At 40.7% G+C, this 21,835-nt stretch overlaps 1 protein-coding gene across 3 annotated transcripts in view; it reads left to right on the forward strand.

The window, feature by feature from the left end:
* Nucleotides 1-21,600, forward strand: part of LOC127569575 (uncharacterized protein C21orf62-like) — a 44,939-nt gene extending 23,339 nt beyond the window's left edge. For 2 of the 3 annotated variants that reach the window (XM_052014338.1, XM_052014340.1), the window contains exon 2: nt 17,515-21,600. In XM_052014338.1, the coding sequence (XP_051870298.1) occupies nt 17,568-18,233 (666 nt within the window). In that variant the 5' untranslated portion in view covers nt 17,515-17,567 and the 3' untranslated portion in view covers nt 18,234-21,600. Of the gene's footprint in view, nt 1-10,024; nt 10,277-17,514 lie in introns of those variants that run through there. The other variant, XM_052014339.1, reaches the window with a different exon arrangement.
* The last annotated feature ends 235 nt before the right edge of the window (nt 21,601-21,835 follow it).

The raw sequence follows: 21,835 nt of genomic DNA on the forward strand, positions 1-21,835 counted from the left end.
TCCTTCTGGTGTAGGTACTTCCACTATGGTGTTGGATAAAAATTTTTAGACACAGGGGCGACAAAGGCTCAGCAATATATTTCCAAATCAGGAGGGAGTGGAACCTGGGTGAACCCAGGCAACTGGTGCAGGTGGGTGGGTAGTTTGTGAGGTGATGCACTCTTTCCACTGCTCTCAGGGCCTCTGGTTGCTTCTGACGCACGGTCTCAATATCATCTTCAATGATCCTTTTCCACTTGGAGTGGTTGTGGACCAGAGATCACCCAGATTCAGTGAGGAAGTTGCATTTTCTCAAGGAGGCTTTGAGCATGTTCTTGAAATTTTTCCTCTGTCTGCCTGGTAATCTTATCCCATGAACAGGAAGATACAGAAAAGGCAGGATTCAGAGGAATAAAGATTTCAGGGACAGGGTGTAGCATCAGAAACAGTTGCTAAGTTATGAGACAATGAAGAAATTTAAGGGTGAGAATTAGGATTTTAAGTTTGATGCATTGAGGAATAAGGAGCCAGTGAGAATAGGACAGGGTAGAATTAAAGAGTTCGGAAAATTTGGAGTTTATGGATAAAATCAGAATAAGAATTAGATTTATTATCACTGACATATGACGTGCAATTCGTTGTTTTGCAGCAGCAGTACAGTGCAAAGACATAAAATCTATAAATTACAAAAATAAATAAATAGTGCAAAAAAAAGGAATAATGAGGTAGTGTTCATGGGTTCATGGACCGTTCAGAAATCTGATGGCAGAGGGGAAGAAGCTGTTCCTGAATCATTGAGTTTGGGTCTTCAGGCGCCTGTACCTCCTCCCTGATGGTAGTAATGAGAAGAGGGCATGTCCTGGATGGTGAGGGCCCTTAATGATAGATGCCAAGTTCTTGAGGCACCGCCTCTTGAAGATGTCCTCGACGGTGGGGAGGGTCGTGCCCATGATGGAGCTGGCTGAGCCCACAACCCTCTGCAGCCTCTTTCAATCCATAGCAGGCTGTGATGCAAGTCAGGATGCTCTCCACTTTACATCTATAGAAATTTGACATACCAAATCTCCTCCAACTCCTAATGAAGTAGAGCTGCTGGTGTGCCATTTTCATGACTGCATCAATGTGTTGGGCCCAGGATAGATCCTCTGAGATGTTGATGCTCAGGAACTTGAAGCTGCTCACCCTTTCCATGACTGACCCCTCAATGAGGACTGGTGTGTGTTCTCCTAACTTCCCCTACCCAAAGTCTACAATCAGTTCCTTGGTCTTGCTAACGTATAAATGTATATGATGTGAAGAAATACAAGGGAGACTATAGCGCAAATATAGCTCAAACAATTGAATCAGAAGCTGAGCATCAGGGTAAATGGAAATTATAATGGAAAGCATTAGTGACGGTGATGAGGAGCTTATAAGATCAGAAACATACCAACTTTTATCAATGCACCATAAAAACCATGGACGGTAACAGTCTTTTTACCCAGGGTAGGGGAGTCCAAAACTAGGGGGCATAGTTTAGGGTGAGAGGGGAAAGATTTAAATGGGACCTAAGGGGCATCTTTTTCATGCAGAGGGTGATGAGCATATGGAACAAGCTGCCGGAGGAAGTGGTTGAGGCAACTACAATAGTATCTTTTAAGAAGCACTTTGATTGGAACATGCAGGAGAGAGCTTTAGAAGGATATGGGCCAAACACAGGAAATTGGGACTAGCTGGCTGGGCACCATGGTCAGCATGGATTTGTTGGGCCAAAGGACCTGTGTCAATGCTGTATTGCTCTATAAATTATTCTTGTGTTAACATGGGTACAGAAAATTAAGGGGTAATATAATTATTTTAAAATCAAAAAGGATTCAACAAAATAAAAAACAGCCAATTTGAAAAATACTCATTGTAGGAAATGCAAAATAAAGTTCCTCAATTTTATGGTCATATAATCTCATTTATTTAAACATTATTGGCTGTGGATAAATATTGACAAGTACTCACTGGAGAACTTCTCTGTTCCTTGTCAAAATGGGATCTTCTATTTCCATGTAAGTGATCAAATAGACCTTGGTTTAAATATTCAACCATGAGATCCACTTTGACAATTCCAGATTCCCATTTCTCTGGTGAAAGACTCAAACCCACCTCCTGGCTCACAGGTGAAGTACTAACCACTAAGCCACAAATGACACTGTAAGGATTGAGGAGTGGGAGAAGCCAGAACAAGTGTAATTTTAAAACTTAGAAACAAGCCATTTAAAGTGAAATTACAAATCAGTTTTTTGTTGCAGTAGATGATGGGAATCTGCACTTGTTCTCTCAAAAGGCGGTGGATGTTGAATCAATTGAAATTTTCCGTACTGAGATCAGTAGGTTTGGTTGAACATGGATATCAAAGTATGCAGTAAATGGAATTGATGTACAGATTACCAGACTAAAGGCTCGAGGAATGAAAATTTCTTCCACTGCAATTGACAATTATTTTTATTTATTCATTGTTTGGTCAGCTTTTTATAATCTGACTGTGCCACAATTGAATTGGATGTTGACAATAAAATAAATAAATTTTAAGTGGCAATTCCTTTCTAACAGCAACAGATTGTGGCAGTAAACCAAACAACAAAGCTTTCTCCAGAATACTTAGAATTGTATTACATTGTTTAATAGAGACACAAGAGACTGCAGATGCTGGAATCTAGAGCAAAAAAACAGAGGAACTCATTGGGTTGCATAGCATCTGCAGTGGGAAAGGAATTTTTGGGTCAAGACCCTGGATCAGGACTGTTACTTGACCCGCTGAGTTCCTCCAGCAGTTTTTTGTTATCTTGGACACCTATTCTGTTTACTAGTCTTATCTGGATGCATCCTGGCTTGGTACAGCAACTGCAGTGCCCAGGACCACAAGAAACTGCAGAGAGTTGGGGGACACAGTCCAGAGCGTCACAGAAACCAGCCTCCCCTCCTTGGACTCTGTCTTTACCTCTCGCTGCCTTGGCGAAACTGCCAGCATAATCAAAGACCCCACCCACCAGGGTCATTCTCTCTTCTCTCCTCTTCCATCAGGTAGAAGATACAGGAGCCTGAGGGCACGTACCACCAGACTTAAGGACAGATTCTATCCCACTGTGATAAGACTATTGAACGGTTCCCTTATACGATGAGATGGACTCTGACCTCACGATCTACCTTGTTGTGACCTCGCACCTTATTGCACTGCACTTTCTCTGTAGCTGTGACACTTTACTGTTATTGGTTTTAACCTGTACTACATCAATGCACTCTGTACTAACTCAATGTAACTGCACTGTGTAATGAATTGACCTGTACGGTCGGTATGCAAGACAAGTTTTTCACTGTACCTCGGTGCAAGTGACAATAATAAACCAATACCAATATTAATTCAATCGAACAGAAGATTGGTCTACAAAGAGAAAAGATTCATGCCTCATTTGTGTAGAGCCTGGGTAAGATCTGGAGTACCATGCTCAGTTCTAGGCTGAGCATGTTCCTGTTATCGCGAAGGGCAAACCTGGCAAGTCTATGGAACCTTGGCTGATGAGAGATAATGAAGCTCTGGTCAAGAAAAAGAAGGAAGCGTACATTGGGTTTAGGAAGTCAGGGACAGGTCAATCCCTTGATGACTATCAAAAGATTAAGAATCCTCTTAAGAGGGAAATCAGGAGGGCAAAGAGAGGGTATGAGATGGATCTGGCAGGTAAGGTTAAGGAGAATCCCAAGAGGTTCTATAGCTCTATTAAGAGTAAAACGGGGGCTAGGGAGAGAGCAGGTCCCCTTAGAGATCAGCATGTCTCAAGCCACAGGGGATGGGTGGGATTTTTAACAAATATTTCTCCTTGGTGTTTATAATGGTTGCTCAAGATATAAGAGAAACAAGTGGAGATGTTTTGGAGGACATTCATATTACCAGAGAGGAGGTATTTGCAGCCTTACAGTGCATTAAGGTGTGCAAATCCCCAGGTTCTGACTGAGTGCATCCTTGGACTTTGTGGGAGGCTAGAGAAGAAACTGCGGAGGACTTTGCGGAGATACTTGCTTCATTGTTAGCCACTGATGAAGTTCCTGAAGACTGGAAGGTAGCTAATGTTGCTTTGTTATTTAAGAAGGATAGCCAGGACAAGGACAAGCCAGGGAACTACAGGCCTTCAGCTTGACATCAGTGGTGGAGAAGTTACTGGAGGTATTTCTGAGGGACAGGCTCTACCAGCATTTGGATAGATAGTGTCTGATTAGGAGGATTCAACATGGCTTTATGCATGGAAAGTCATGCTTGACAAACCTTGTTGTTTGAAGAGGTAACCAAAAAGTTAGATGAGGATTGGGCAGTGGATGTTGTCTATTTGAACTTTAGCAAGGCATTCGACAAGGTCCCACATGATAGGCTGGTCTGGAAGGTTAGGTCCCATGGAATCCAGGAAGAGCTAGTTAGATGGATTCAAAATTGGCTCGGAGGTAGGAAGCAGAGGGTGGTGGTTGAAGGTTGTTTCTTGGAATAGAGGCCGGTGACCAGCGGTGTGCCGCAGGGGTTGGTGTTGAGACCCTTGTTATCCATTATTTATATAAATGATTTGGATGTGAATGCACAAGGCTTGACCAGTAAGTATGAGGATGATACAATGTTAAGAAGTATTGTTGATAGTGAAGAAGGTTATCATAGATTACAGGGGGATCTTGATCAGTTAGGGAAGTGGGCCAAGGAGTGGCAAATGGATTTCAATACAGATAAGAGTAAGGTGATGCATTTTGGGAAGTAAAACCTGTGTAAGACTTATACTATGAATGGTAGGGCACTAGGGAGTGTAATGGAACAGAGGGACCTAGGAGTATGAGTGCATAGTTCGTTGAAAGTGGCGTTGCAGATAGACAGGCTGATGAAAAAGGCATTTAGAATGCTGGCCTTCATCAGTCAGGACATTGAGTAAAGGAATTGAGACATTATGTTGCAGTTGTATAAGTCATTGGTGAGGACACACTTGGAGTACTGTGTGCAGTTTTGGTCACCCTGTTATAAGAAAGATGTGGTTAAACTGGAAAGAGTGCAGAAAAGATTTACGAGGATGTTGCCAGAACTGGAGGGTCTAAGTTATAGGGAGAGGTTGGCCAGGCTAGGTTTTTATTCCTTAGAATGCAGAAGAATGAGGCACGACCTTACAGAATTTTTTTATAATTATGAGGGGCATAGAAAGGTGGATGGTAACAGTCTTTTTCCCCAGGGTAGGGGAGTCCAAAACTAGGGGGCATAGTTTAGGGTGAGAGGGGAAAGATTTAAATGGGACCTAAGGGGCATCTTTTTCATGCAGAGGGTGATGAGCATATGGAACAAGTTGCCACAGAAAGTGGTTGAGGCAACTACAATAGTATCTTTTAAGAAGCACTTTGATTGGAACATGCAGGGGAGGGCTTTAGAAGGATATGGGCCAAACACAGGAAATTGGGACTAGCTGGCTGGGCACCATGGTCAGCATGGATTTGTTGGGCCAAAGGACCTGTGTCAATGCTGTATTGCTCTATAAATTATTCTTGTGTTAACATGGGTACAGAAAATTAAGGGGTAATATAATTATTTTAAAATCAAAAAGGATTCAACAAAATAAAAAACAGCCAATTTGAAAAATACTCATTGTAGGAAATGCAAAATAAAGTTCCTCAATTTTATGGTCATATAATCTCATTTATTTAAACATTATTGGCTGTGGATAAATATTGACAAGTACTCACTGGAGAACTTCTCTGTTCCTTGTCAAAATGGGATCTTCTATTTCCATGTAAGTGATCAAATAGACCTTGATTTAAATATTCAACCATGAGATCCACTTTGACAATTCCAGATTCCCATTTCTCTGGTGAAAGACTCAAACCCACCTCCTGGCTCACAGGTGAAGTACTAACCACTAAGCCACAAATGACACTGTAAGGATTGAGGAGTGGGAGAAGCCAGAACAAGTGTAATTTTAAAACTTAGAAACAAGCCATTTAAAGTGAAATTACAAATCAGTTTTTTGTTGCAGTAGATGATGGGAATCTGCACTTGTTCTCTCAAAAGGTGGTGGATGTTGAATCAATTGAAATTTTCCGTACTGAGATCAGTAGATTTGGTTGAACATGGATATCAAAGTATGCAGTAAATGGAATTGATGTACAGATTACCAGACTAAAGGCTCGAGGAATGAAAATTTCTTCCACTGCAATTGACAATTATTTTTATTTATTCATTGTTTGGTCAGCTTTTTATAATCTGACTGTGCCACAATTGAATTGGATGTTGACAATAAAATAAATAAATTTTAAGTGGCAATTCCTTTCTAACAGCAACAGATTGTGGCAGTAAACTAAACAACAAAGCTTTCTCCAGAATACTTAGAATTGTATTACATTGTTTAATAGAGACACAAGAGACTGCAGATGCTGGTATCTAGAGCAAAAAAACAGAGGAACTCATTGGGTTGCATAGCATCTGCAGTGGGAAAGGAATTTTTGGGTCAAGACCCTGGATCAGGACTGTTACTTGACCCGCTGAGTTCCTCTAGCAGTTTTTTTGTTATCTTGGACACCTATTCTGTTTACTAGTCTTATCTGGATGCATCCTGGCTTGGTACGGCAACTGCAGTGCCCAGGACCGCAAGGAACTGCAGAGAGTTGGGGACACAGCCCAGCACGTCACGGAAACTAGCCTCCCCTCCTTGGACTCTGTCTTTACCTCTCGCTGCCTTGGCGAAGCAGCCAGTGTAATCAAAGACCCCACCCACCAGGGTCATTCTCTCTTCTCTCCTCTTCCATCAGGTAGAAGATACAGGAGCCTGAGGGCACGTATCACCAGGTTTAAGGACAGCTTCTACCCCACTGTGATAAGACTATTGAATGGTTCCCTTATACGATGAGGTGGACTCTGACCTCATGATCTAACTTGTTGTGACCTTGCACCTTATTACACTGCACTTTCTCTGTAGCTGTGACACTTTACTCTGTACTGTTATTGTTTTTACCTGTACTACATCAATGCACTCTGTACTAACTCAATGTAACTGCACTGTGTAATGAATTGACCTGTACGAGCGGTATGCAAGACAAGTTTTTCACTGTACCTCAGTACAAGTGACAATAATAAACCAATACCAATACCAATCATGATTTGAGCAGTGTTTTTCTTGGAACCAAGGCAGCATTTGATTAAATATGGCATCAGAGAGCCCTGGTAGAAATGAAGTCAATGGGCATCAATGAAAAACACTCCAATGGTTGGAACCATACCTTGCATAAAGTAGGATGGTTGTGGCTGCTGGAGATCAACTACTCCAGTCCAGGACATAATTGCAGGAGTTTCTCTGGGCAGTACCCTACGCCCATTCCTCTTTAGCTGCTTCATCAATGACCTTCCTTCTATCACAATGAAGGAAGTGAAGGTGTGCACTGATGCTAGCACATTGTCCAATTCCATTCACAGCTCCTCAGAAAATCAGGTAGTATATGTCTGTGTGTAAGTGAAATTCAAATAAACTGCAGATGCTGGAAATCTAAACTGAAAAAGAGAAAACGCTGGAAATACTCAGCAGGTCAGGCTGCATCTATGGGAAGAAAAACAGAGTCAGTGTTTCAGGTTAGAGACCCTTCATCAGAACTGAAAAGGAGAAAAAGGGAAGCTTGTAAAGCTGCTGCAAACAGGGTAGGGGAGAGGACGTCAATGATAGGGTAAAACTGGGGGGACCTAGGGGATAAACTGTAAACAAGTTTATCTGATTAATGAGTGACTGGGAGCAGTTAGAGGGTAACTGCCCTCTGGACTAAAGAACCTAGACAAAAGAATGTGGGCGTTGTGAAATGCAGAGCTGGGCAGGTCCTGCATTCCCAGAAAGGAAAATGAAAAGTAGGAGAAAAGAAAACAAGCTGAGTCAATATTAGAGGTGGATGACTAATAAGATAAAATTTCTTTATTAGTCACATGTACATCGAAACACACAGTGAAATGCGTCTTTGCGTAGGGTGTTCTGGGGGCAGCCCGCAAGTGTTGCCACACTTCTGGAACGAACATAGCGTGCCCACAACTTCCTAACCCATACGTCTTTGGAATGTGGGAGGAAACCAGAGCACCTGGAGGAAACCCACGTAGACACGGGAAGAACGTACAAACTCCTTACAGACAGTGGCCGGAATTGAACCCAGGTCTCTGGCACTGTAATAGCGTTACGCTAACCGCTACACTATGGTGCCTATCAAGTAACCTAAAATTGTAGAATGTATCTAGCAAGACCTGGACACATTCTGGCTTGGGCTGAGAAGTGGCAGTAAAATTCAAGTCAAGCAAGTGGCAGGCAATGACCTTCTCCAACAAGAGAGAGTCTAACCATCTACTCAATCACCATTCTGAGGAGTCACCATCAACCAGAAAAAAACTCAACTGGTCCAGTCATATAAAAGCATGTCAGAGACTGGTATCCTGCAATGATTGACTTTTCTTCTGATGTCCCAAAGTTTCTCCACTATCTGCAAGGCACACATCAGGAGATTGATAGAATATTCTCTACTTGCCCAGATGAGTACAGCTCAACACTATTCACAACAAAGCCTTGACTGGCATTCCATCCATCCTAAATTTTCATTATTTTCACTACCGGAGCGCTATGGTTGCAGTGTGTGTCATGTACAAAATGCACAGCAATTGTGTGCCTAGGCTACTCTGAGACCATGTCCCATATATGCAACCTCTGCTACCATGAAGGAGAAGTTCATTATAGGAACACCATCACCTGCAGACTCCCCTCTAAATTGCAGATGTAACTGATTGGGAAAATCTCTTGATGTCCCTTTATCCTTTTTTGGATCAGGAACTCCCTATATAACACCATGACTCTATGTGAGTATTGCAGGGGTATCTTCAGCAGAAGAACTGTAGCAGTTCAAAAAGGTATCTCACCTTCTGAGATTTGTAGGCCTGTTCTCCAAATCCTTCCATTCTTCTACACTTCCTAGTATCCTACTATTTATCACATATTCCCTTACCTTGCTTGCATTCCTCAGATGCATTACCTCATATTTCCTCAGATTGAATTCCATTTGCTACTTTTGTGACCACCTCATCAGACCTTCCCATGCTTTATACCTCCTTTCTCACTATTAACCACAATGCAAATTTGGTGGAATTGACAAACTTCTTAATCATGGCCCCAACATCTAGTAGGTTCCCTTGATGGCTGGGACCAGTGGTAACATTTACTGTACAAATGTACCATGATGTTGGAAAGGCAGCACACACTGACATGAAATCACCCTTAGCAAACAAAGGCAAGAAGAGGAACAAAAAAAATATTTTAAATTTCTATGCATTGAAAGGGGAAAACTGGCAGGGGTGTCTAAAGGGGACAGATTTAAGAAAACTGGGGAAACGTACCAGGGAGAATATTGAAGACATTTGCTTTTTCCTGAACTAGGTTATATGAAATAACTGGTCTGAAAGTGTGGCAAAAGCAGCATCAATAGTAACTTTCAAAATAACATTGGTTTATAGTTAAAAATGGAAAAAAATGGTACCGCAAAGAGAAAAATAGGAGAGTGGAACTAAATGGATAACTCTTACAAAGAGTCGGTGCAGGCATAATGGGCTAAATGCCCATTCTTTTCTTTTCAACTGTGTGAACTTATAGGGTTTTCTAAACTCGCATGCTTGAAGTTATCTCATTATAAAAACCTAGTAGGAGGTATAGAAACCTGACTGAATCTTATGAGTGTTTTTCCTAACTTGATCCATTTCAAGTTATCCACTTTTATTTTGCAGTGTGGATCTGTTCCAGTTTGTGTGCATATGCTGCTGACTTCTGCTCTTCCCCTGTGTCATAGCCCAGTGATTGCCAAGAATCAAGCAGCAAGAGAATGGTGATCAACAGCAGGAGTACACAAACTGTGCCTGCAGAATCTTTACCCCCACTGCCAAAATCTCACTGTTACAACTTATTGCCAGAAAACTTTAAAAAGGAGAAACAAATAGCTTTCTCTGGCTCCAGCTATATAGTCTCTTTTTTAAAAAAATTGCAATAGCTATTAGCGACAATAGGTTCAGTACAGTAGTCTGGTTTCTGGATTAACGATATAAACAGTATAATTGGAACCATCCCCATATATTTCACAGTAGACACCTAAACCAACTGCCAGCAGGTTGCTATGAAAGCGGTGATATGCATGCAACAAGAAGCAGATGCAATTGGAGAAAATTATTCTTCTGTCTGATGACTAAGTGAAGTTGGTTTACCTGAACGTTATTCGAGTATGGTGATGATAATTGATTTGGAATTATCTGCGCATCGTAAGTCATATGGTTTTTCTTTTTTATGTGTATCTTGCCTGTGGATCTTACTGCCTGATGTGTGTGTTGGTTCAGACTTCAGAAACAACACACCCTTCCTTCTTCCAGCTAATTAACTTTGGTAGATGTTAATCTGCTTGACAAATTGACATTCAGCTTTGCACTTATTTCCACATGCCCGATTTTCCATCAAAATATAGTTTGCCATTCTGAAAATGATCAAATAGAAAGCATTCATCTGAAATGAGTTATATGTTTGGTGAAAGCATCTAAATTGCATGGAAGACTTCACTCGATCTGCCCCGATAGCTCAGTAGGAGAATAAGCCAGATGGTAGGGCACCATGCCATGGCACTCAGCATGGCTCACCCGGGAATTGAAATATGACTGCTTTTGTCCACACATACATAAATACGTATGCATATTTGTGCTTCCTCAATGATTATTGCGTGTGGTCCTTGTCTCTACTGACCCCTCCAATGCACATACCCCTAGTGGTCAGGAAAATGCCAGGCTCTGTGCTGAATTGGCTGGTTTCAGCCAAAAAATAGCTGGAGTTTCACAGTTGGACTTGTTAAGTGAAGATCTTCAAGGATGTCGGGGCACAATCAATGTGTGTAATTACGCATATGAATTCTGGGTGAGGACGGGGTTGGGCTCAGTTTTTATGTCACATCATTCACATATCATTGACACATCAGTGGTGGCCACTTGGCCCAAAAACCAGAGGGCAGCTGGTGCCTGCAGAGCCAGAACTTGACATAAGCTGTTGCTTTCAACAAGAGCAGGAGAATGAAATGTAACAAATTAGGAATTCATCACTGATGCTGATAAAACTAAAATTATGACCCCTTCTGGATAAATCCACTGCCAACCTCACCATGTGAAGCCAAACAAGCAGCCCCTTATGATCATAGCATCAGTGGGTTATGTCAAAATTGTTAATGTATTTAGCCCTGCACCTTTGAACTATTGCACTTCACTGCTTTTCTAAAGCTCTTTAAGAAGGCATGTGGCACACAATGGAAATGTTGCTGAGAATACTATTATAATTGGAGAAATCATTTGAAAAACATGAATTAACTGTCATCTCCTCTATAGGGTGTGTCTAATAGTAAACAAATTTAAAAAAAGAGGATCATACTTTGAAATGTCTTCACGAAATATCTTACAATAGAAGTTACAATAGATTTACATTTTATTTAATTGCCTGGATTACATAACTCATTTGGTTTCTTCCAAAGATCTATTACAATGTTTCTTTCCACTGTTCTTGATGGATAAAAAAAGTTTATGTAACATGATCACATATGCCCTTGAACTCTGCACTATGATTATTGAAACTATCAAAGCCATTTTTGATGAGTGTGGATATTTTAAAATAAATGGCCTTGAGTCACTACTTGGCTTAAAATTCGGACTTGAATTGTATCACAGAGCTGTTTGGAAACAAATCTTGAAGAGAAGGTATAGTGGGTTGATTTTGTCGGAGTTGAGATTGAATAAAGATAATCCTAGCTCTTGGTCTTGATGCAACTGAGCTTGGAAAAATTCAAGGCAGAGGTAAATTCTGAGTCAGTCAAGTTGTAGCAAACTGCACTTTCACGGTCAATGATTCTCAGATTTATATTTGTTGCTGTGGTGCGCATGTCCCAGTTCCAATCAAGGGAAACAAAGGAAAGAGAAAATTTAGTTTGAGCTGAGCAATCCAAAACTGTAAGTACATTCAAACAAAAAAAGTTACGCTGATGTGTCTGTTGTCATCCCATTAAGGAAACAGTCATCTGTTAAAATTTTCAAAGAGCCTTATGATGATTTGCTACTACAAAGGTGATAAATGTTGCTGTTACTAAATTGTGAGAGTTAAGGAAGTTGAAATAGATCACGGATATAGAAATGTATGGGAAGCAATATCAGTTGGACAGTAAGTCTGAAATGCAAATTAGGCCTCATCAGGGACCTCCATATCCTACAGGTAAATCAAAGCTTTCTTTCTTTCTTTTTCAATCTTTTTATTAGTTTTCAAATTAATACAGATTAATATGTCAACGTTTATACATGTAATACAAAGAGATCAGGAGAACAATCATGACATGGATAATCATAAAGAACAATAAAGTATTTTAAAAAATCTGTAGATCCAACGATCTGTTAGTGAATGAATATAAAAGAAAAAGGTTTATTATAAAATATAAAAGAAAGAAAAAAAATCCCCAAAACAATAAGAAAAATTATAAACAATATATCAAACCAAACTAAGCTAAACAAAAAAAAATTCAAAAAGAAACAGAAAAAAAAACTGGACTAAAATTTCTCAGTAGAAACAGAGCAATATTATGTTGTCAACTCCGTTCCTCTAAATTGAAAGGTTATTATAAGGGGATCTATATCATGTGAAAATATTGAATAAATAGACTCCAAACTTTCTCAAATTTAAGTGAAGGATCAACAGTACCACTCCTAATTTTTTCCAAGTTTAAACATGATATAGTTTGAGAGAACCATTGAAAAGTCGTAGGGGGTATTGGATCCTTCCATTTAAGCAAAATGGATCATTTGGCCATTAATGTAACAAAGGCAATCATACGGTTAGTGGAGGCAGATAGATGGCCAGATTCTATCCTCGGTAAACCAAAAATTGCAGTGATAGGATGAGGTTGTAAATCAATCTTCAATACATTTGAAATAATGTTAAAAATATCTTTCCAATATTTTTCCAAAAGAGGACAGGACCAAAACATATGTGTCAAAGAAGCCACATTCGATTTACATCTGTCACATAGAGGATTGATATGTTGATAAAAACGAGCTAGCTTATCTTTTGACATATGGGTCCTGTGAACTACCTTAAACTGTATCAGGTAAATCAAAGCTTGTGTAGTTATGTTTCATCACTGAAAATAGTGAGCATTTCCATCCTGCCTGCCAAAAAAAGTGATAGATTCTGATTAATCACCCTTTTTACACCTCAACAATGGAATGAATATCGGGCTAAGGGATTCATCTGATTATTTCATTTTTGTGCCAGACAGGAAAGGTTAAAATTATGCCCTCCTGCTTCCTGGGTTAAAAACACAATCTGTTAACCAAAAGTTATGACCACATTTAACAGTTATCTTTCTTGTTTAAAAAACAAGAATAGATGGAACAGTCTAGATTTACTGTAGTAGATCTCAACTTTGCATTAAGGTGTAATATGTGTGGTGGTGTCAGTCTCCTTTCAGTCTCCAATCAGTCTCCTATTTTACATTTTTTTCATATTTTTCTTATATTTTCTTATGACATGGAAGGAGGCTACTTGACCCCTTCAGTCCATGCTGGCTCTCAGTAGTCCCGTCAGTCATATTCCCTTACATATTTCTCTGAAGTCTATATTTTCTCACATGCCATCAAGTCCCCACTGAATCTCCTGCCATCCTAGTTGTACTAGGGACAATTTATAATAACCAATTAACATATCATTGGGATGTGGGAGGAAACTAGAGCACTTGAGGAAAACGTGTGGTCACAGTGTGAGTGTGCAAAATCCACACAGAGCACCCAAGATCAGGATTGAACCCAGGTTGCTGGAACTGTGTGGCAGTCGCACCAACTATGTTGCCCTCATCTCTTATGTCCAATGAAGTAGCAAAACTAATGCACTTGGTTAAAATGATAAAATCCTGGTTTATCAACTAATATGTTTGTAACTGGAAATTGGTGTCATGATTTTATTCTTTGTAATTACAGTCACTCTTTAGTGTTGCACTGGTTTTCCCCTGCTCTGATTCTACTTGGGCACAGATTCAGAAGGACTACAGGGAGCCCTGTAAAATTTAAAATAAAATAGGAGCTCAGGAAATATTATCATGTTAAGATTGTTATATAAATGCAAGTTACTGCTTAGGTCATTTTATGATGTATTTTTGTGACCTCAGTAAAGCTCATGAAGTACTTTTGAAGTGTAGTCACAATTGTAATGTAGAAAAAAATGAAGCCAATTTTCAGAAGAATCAGAAGAAGAATCAGAATCAAGTTTATTATTATTGACTTATATGTTGTGAAATTTGTTGTTTTGCAGCAGCAATACAGTACAAAGACATAAAATTGCTACAGATTACAAAGCAAATAAATAGTGCAAAAACAAAAAGAATAATGAAGTAGTACTCATGGGTTCATGGACTGTTCAGAAATCTGATGGTGGAGTGGAAGAAGCTATCCCTAAATTATTGAGTGTGGGTCTTCAGACTCCTGTACCTCCTCCCCAATGGTAGAAATGAGAAGAGGGCATGTCCTGGATGGTAAGGGTCCTTGAGGCACTGCCTCTTGAAGATGTCCTCGCTGGTGGGGAGGGTTGTGCCCGTGATGGAGCTGGCTGAGTCCACAACCCTCTGCAACATCTTGTGATTCTGTGCACTGGAGCCTCCATACCAGGCTGTGATGCAACCAGTCAGAATACTCTCCACCATACATCTATAGAAATTTGCAAGAGTCTTTGGTGACATACCAAATCTCTTCAAACTCCTAATGCAGTAGACCAGCTGGCGTGCCTTCTTCGTGATTGCATCAATGTGTTGGCCCAGAATAGATCCTCTGAGATGTTGACGCTCAAGAACTTGAAGCTGCTCATCCTTTCCACCACTGACTCCATCAATGAGGACTGGTGTGTGCTCTCCCGACTTCCCCTTAATGAAGTCCACAATCAATTCCTTGGTCTTGCTGACGTTGAGTGCGGGGTTATTGTTGTGACACCACTCAAGCAGCCAAACTATCTCACTCCTGTTGCACACAGCAAATTTCCACAAATAATGTGATAATGCCCTGATAATCAGTCACATTAGTGGTAATAAAAAATAGAAAATACTGGAAATATTCAGCAAGTGAGGCAGCATCTGTGAAGAGAGAAACAGCGTCCATGTTGCAGCAATGACCTTGTATCAGAACACATTAGAAGGTCTATGATAGACAGAGACTGAATGACACAAAAGGTGGTGATGCTGGCTGAACCAGGGTAGTAAAGGTTTGTCTAGAGAAGGTAAAACTAGGAGAGGAATGAGCCATGAGTGAGGAGAATATATATTGGTAGAAATGGATAAGACGACCAGAGTGTCAGAGAGTGAATGGAATGTGAAAGGCTGAGCACAGTGGAAGAGGTGTTTGGTGGTGGTATCATATTGGAGGTGTTGGAAATTACGATGGCTGATTCATTAAATATGGAGATTGGTGGGGTGGAAGGTGAGGTCACAGAGCATTCCATCCCTCTTCTGGGCAATGCTGCTGGTAGTGCAGCTCTCTCACAGCTCCAGCAACCTGGGTTTGATTCTGACCTCCAGTGCTGTCTGAGTGTTGTTTTGCATGTTCTCCCGACTAGCATATGGGTTTTCCCAGGTGCTCCAGTTTCCAACTGGTTGTCAGGTTAATTGGTTACAGTAAATTACCCCGATACAGCTGGCTGGTGAAAGAATTGGGGAATGTTAATGAGCATGGGGAATAGGTCACAGGAAGGTAAGTGGGGGAACGGCCATGATGGGATTTCGCTGAGATCCAGCGTAAATGGATCCTTCTATGTTGTCATGAAATTAGAAGTATGAGAGCAGAAATGATAGAACTAAGTTTATAAAAAATTACAAGGGGATCTTGATCAGCTAGGTAAGTGGGCCAAGGAATGGCAAATGGTGTTCAATCCAGATAAGTGCAAGGTGTTGCATTTTGGGATGTCAAACCAGGGTAGGGATTTTACAATGAACAATAGGGACTTAGGAGTACAGTACATAGTTCCCTGAAAGTGGTGTCACAGGTAGAAGGTGTTTGGCACACTGGCCTTCATCAGTCAGGGCATTAAGTATAGGAGATGGAGTTGTACAAGATGTCAGTGAAGTCGCACCTGGAATATTGTGTACAGTTTTGGTTACCCTGTTGTAGGAAAAATGTCATTAAGCTGGAAAGAGTGCAAAGATTTACGAGAATATTTCCAGGGCTTGAGGGTCTGAATTATATAGAGAGGCTGGGCAGGCTAGGACTTTACTCTTTGGAGCATAGGAGACTGAGGGGTGACCTTATAGAGGTGTATAAAATCATGAGGGCAATAGATAGTGTGAATGCTCAGTCTTTTTCCAAGGAAAAGGGATCAGAAACTAGAGGTCAAAGGTTTAAGGTGAGAGGGGAAAGATTTAAAAGGGACCCAAGGGGCAACTTCTTCATGCAGAGGGTGGTGCACATGTGGAACGAGCTGCCGAAGGAAGTGGTTGAGAGATGTACAATAACAAAATTTAAAAGACACTTGCACGGGTACATGGATAGGAAAGGTTTAGAGGGATATGGACCAAACGTGGGCAAATGGGACTAGCTTAGATAAGCATCTTGGTTGGCATGGACTAGTTGGGCCGAAGGGCCTGTTTCTATGTTGTATTGCTCTATGACTCTAAGTACATAAGATTATGAGAGGCATATATAGGATAGATAGTCAAAATCATTTTCCCATCATGGGGGAACCAAAAACATCAGGGCATAGGTTTAAGGCGAGATGTTGGAGTTTTAAAGGAGAGCTGATGGGTAAGTTTTTTACAGTGGGTGGTTGACATCTGGAAAGCACTGCCAAAGGAGGTGGTGGAATCAGATATAATTACAACATTTAAAAGGAATTTGGATCACTACTTAGATAGGAAAGGCATAGAGGGATATGGGCCTAATGCAGGCAAATGGGATTAGTGTAGACAGCCATCACGGTCAGCATGGACAAAGTGTTTCTGTGCTGTACAATTTTATGATTCCATGATTCTATTGGAAGCATAGATTTGGAAGATAGCACAAGAAAAACAGATGTGACAGAGATGGGAGAATTGAGAGAATAGATTCTTTACAAGGTGCAAGGTAAGAGAAAGTGAAGTCAGGGTAGTTGTGGAAATCCTCAGGGGCTTCCAATAGATAATGGTTGCTAACCTATCCTCTGAAATGGAGATAGAGAAGTCAAGAAAGGGTAGGAAAAAGTCACAGCTGGACCAGGTGGAAGTGAAAACAGGGTAGAAAGTGGCAGAAGTGCTGTTGAGACTTTCGAGTTCTTTATATGAGCAGGAAGCTGCACCCCCGATTCAGTCATCAATGTACAAATGTACTCTGGCGGTTTAGCAATTTAACCACCCTTTATGTAAAAATCAGAACAACTTGAACAAAAGGTTTTACCATATTGTTTTTAAATGACCTTCCAAAGATCAAGAAAAAGTTACAAACTATTTCCTTGTTTGTTTGTTTGTTTGTTTCAGACCAGAGAAAAATGGAAAATTTCTGTTAAGCTGCCTAACACTTTGTTGAAAAGATGATGAAGACTACTGCTGCGTCAAACCAGCTGGTGCTCTTTGCTCTATGGTGCTGTGCCTGCGTCTCTGTATTAAGGAGCAGTAACCACACACTTATCTTTCAAAAAGAGAGCAACTTCCGGAACTGCAGCTGCATCTCCAGCATCCCAGACTGTGTGTTCGCTCTTGCCAACCTTGTGTGTAACTGTCGGACCGTCTTCTCTAAGGATATTGATAAAGCTAGCCCAACTTTTAGTCACGGCAGCAAATTAGTAGTGTGGGTATCGGATACCACTACAGTGGGACTGCTGCTGAACTACTCATCAGTCCCGAGCCTCAGACTTTCTTTGTGCAATCCTGATGCTGTACTGACTGAGTACCTTGTAATCTTTGGCCTGAAAGAGCTCTGTGTGACAAATCCTGCAGCAAATGTGTATCCACTGCAAAACATAACGATATACAGCACAAGGGGTGCAGTTGTTGAGTCATCTTTGCAGAATGGCACTGGGTTCTCATTTTACATTTCATTCTTGAACATGGCACTATTAAATGGAGATTCTAAATTAAAAGCATACTCAGTGCCAAATGTCACAAACATTGCAGAATATTTTCCAGATCTTCAATATGACACAACTTCTCTGCCTTTGGAGGCTGGCAGTTCTCTTGTTACATTCATCTATGTTTAGAAACTGCGCAATCAGTTCGCTTTTGGCCACTCATAAAGAGCCATGTAGCTGCTGCACTTGCAAAAAATCCATTTGTGCACAAGTTTTGAGGAACTTCTGAGCTCAAATGTTCCACTAATCATTTCACTCCAATTCTAACATATTTCTGCAGAAACATCCCTTATGGACAAAGGGGGAAAAACACAAGAGAAATATGTACATTTTGATCTGGGCTAACATAATGCAAACAAGAGGTTTTACTGTAAAAAAAATCTGTTTTGTATTGTAACAGAGAAAATATTGGTCATGGTAGTAACGTTCAAGGCTTCTTCCATGGAAATATATGTAATCACAAAAGACAGACTTTTCTCTCCACTTTGCATCAACTTTAAATGGCACTAACAGCAACTGACTATGCCATATTTGGTCCCATTTCCTCTAGTCTTGTATGGTCCAAACTTTCTCAGCACCAAATTCTTGGAGCTTTTTGGGTCAAGAAAAAACACTTAATAAACAAATGAAAAGGAATATTAACAGTGGTATATATGCTGAGCAAGTGGGCCCAGAAATTCCTCTGCATTTTTTCTAGCATTAAGATAACAATGCAGGTCATCATACCCTACTTGTCAAAGTCACATAAAGGATGAGAACATCAATTGTGAGCTTCTCAGAACAACATTGTTGTATTTCCCTGAAAAAGGTGGCACCAAGAAGGACATTGCTGGTTTCAACTCAGCTGAATGTGTTGCAAGTTCTTGCACTGGTCAGCATGTAGGGTAGCCGGTGCAACCATTGTAGCCAACTCTTGAAAGGACATATCACTGTGCAAGCAAAGCTGTCTGAGCCACTCGGGTATTGTTCCTGAATGAGTGGATACTGCACTGATGTCAAGGTGAGGCAATGGGAGAGTGCTTCCAGTTGTTCAGAGGAAAGTGGACAGACTGTGCCAAGAACAGTGCCAGAGGAGGCATGTTGCTTGAGCAAGAACATGACAGAAACCCTCCAGATGCTCCTGGGAGCTGGTTGCCGGGAGCATGTTTGCCAGGACATAAATTCCTATGAATTCCTGCACTTCAGAGAAGCAAAATATCTGTACCCACTATACCTGCTCTTGTAGGCTGAAGGAATAGTGGAGCAAGTTTTCTCTCCTTGAGTGTAGAGTGTGGGTGGTCACTTTAATGCAGCAGTGAGCAGTAAACTGTGAGATTTGGCAGAGAACCACAGCAGCCTGGAATGACACTGGGATTGAGAAGTTGAGAGTGACCACAACCCTGACTTCTGCAGGCAAAGTAGCCAAAGCATACATGTAATGCTGTATTTGAAGTTGCAGGAGATCACAGAGTTAGTAAGAATGTGGCTTTCAGACCAGTGAGTTTGAAAATCACAGTGCAGATGAATGTCACATGATGCTCCAATTTTAACAATAAGGGGATTTTTACACCAGAAAAGAAAGTGTTAGGGATAATGAAAATTGTGCTGAAAAGGGAAGAAATTGATTTGAAATTGGTGTGAAAAAAACACACAAATGTGCACAAAATTGCTCTTCTCTGGATGAAGCTGATTTTCAGCAACACAATATTGTTTTTTTAGCTGTGTGAACAAGTTTTTGGCCCCTGGACCATAAATAAATTTATGCATAAGATGACTTCCATCTGCTGCAACTTAAACCTTGAAGTAATCCATGCTGTATGTAAAGTGCAGTCTTATTCACCATGCTTTGCAAAGGAAATTTACTGTTATTAGAGAAAAGCTGTTCCCTTGGCGTTCATAGGAAACAGGATACAGGAACAAAAGAAGTGGATCCATTTGAGCATATTTTCATCCACAACTCACACATTTTACCCTGGGTTGATCAGACTTCTGTGCCCGATGCACCTTGGCACCACTGATGTTTACCCAGCATCAGTCATGCGTCTGATGATATCACAGGTCACACACTGCACACTTCCTCCATTGCCAGTATAAACTGTACCATTTGGGTGCAACCTGGAACCTTTGATATTCACACACAAGAAGAAACTAGGAGCTAGGAATTCGCCACTCAAAGACTGATAATGAGACATAAATTAGAGGTCTGCACTGTGCGATCAATGCTATGCACACAGCATCCACCAATCTCAGTTTTCAATGGTAAGGATTATGGCATCTGCATCAGTAGTCCTTTCACTGTCCACTTGCTTTTTGTACAAAGCAAGTCTGAGCTAGATGTAGCAATCATTGATCCCTTAGACAGCCAGTACCTCACAGTCATGTGGGGGTACTCATGGCACACCACACAGACGGTCACATGGGGATTGCCCAGACCCATTGTGTTCCCCATCCCACATTTTCCCTCTCATTCCCAATATCCATTTATGCAGGTATTCTGTAGCTACCTTGAGAAGAATACTTTAAGCTCTGGGGTCATCCGAGAAATAATGTGGCAGCTATGAACTCATCATGTAGTTTCTGTCAGGAACCACACAGGTCTCAATTTAGCACATGATTCTGTCCACGAGAAATGGCTTGTAACATACTTCAGCACAATTTCTTGACTTTCTTATGTGGGATTCCAATTGGGCATTGACACTTTATTTAACACACTTAAAAGAGGGTGAAATTTAATTTCCAGGTACTGGAACCTAGGGTAGATGAGCAAGATAACTAGAAGCTGTGAGAAGAGAGAATGAGATATTGGGACCACAGAGAAGAACACAACCGAAGAGTTCAAAATAAGGATATCCGGACTGGGCGTGACAAATACAATCCTGTCACAAATAAAACTATGCTTTATAATGATGGAAAATATCCCACTTCTGCTTTAAATCCTCAAATACATAGCCTTACACACAAACATGTACGTATTGAACATAGAGCAGCACTGCACAAGAACAGGTCTTTGGGGCATGATGTTTGTGCCAATCATGATGCCAATTTAAACAGCACATCTGCCTGTACATGATCTACTTCCATCAATTCCCTGCATATTCATGTGCCTGTCTAAATGCCTCTTAAATACTGCTATCATATTTGCTTCCACCACTTCCCCTGGCAGCATGCTCCAGGCACCTACCACTCTCTGTGTAAAAAATCTTGCTATGTAAATCTCCTTTAAATTTCCCCCTCTCACCTTAAAGCTATGCCCTCTAATATTTGATACTTTCACAACAATATTCAAAGCTTTATACAGCTGCAACGTGACTTCCCGGCTTTTATACTCAACACCCTAACTGATGAAGGCAAGCATGCAATATGCCTTCTTTACTACTCTATCTACTTGCGCTGCCACTTTCAGGAAGCCATGGACTTACAAACTATTGTAAATAGCACCAGATTTTACACTGACAGGATGATATGTTGACTGTTTAAAGACAACCTGACACTGGAACTCTAATAATGTACCCATATGAGAAAGGTGTGTTACGCTATATATTAAAATGAATTCACAATTCAAGGCTTCAACATGGCTCTAATCTATAAAGAAATGAAGAAGTTACAGGTGTATTTTATGACCTTCCTAAAACTTACCTCAAGATATCTTAAAGTGCTTCACAGCAAGTTATGTAATTTTGAAGTGTTGTCATGTTCTGTGCACAGCAATCAATCTGTCCACAGAACAAACCTGCACTCAGCAATGAACTATG

Source organism: Pristis pectinata, chromosome 4 (genome assembly GCF_009764475.1).
Source record: "Pristis pectinata isolate sPriPec2 chromosome 4, sPriPec2.1.pri, whole genome shotgun sequence".
Taxonomy (NCBI): domain Eukaryota; kingdom Metazoa; phylum Chordata; class Chondrichthyes; order Rhinopristiformes; family Pristidae; genus Pristis; species Pristis pectinata.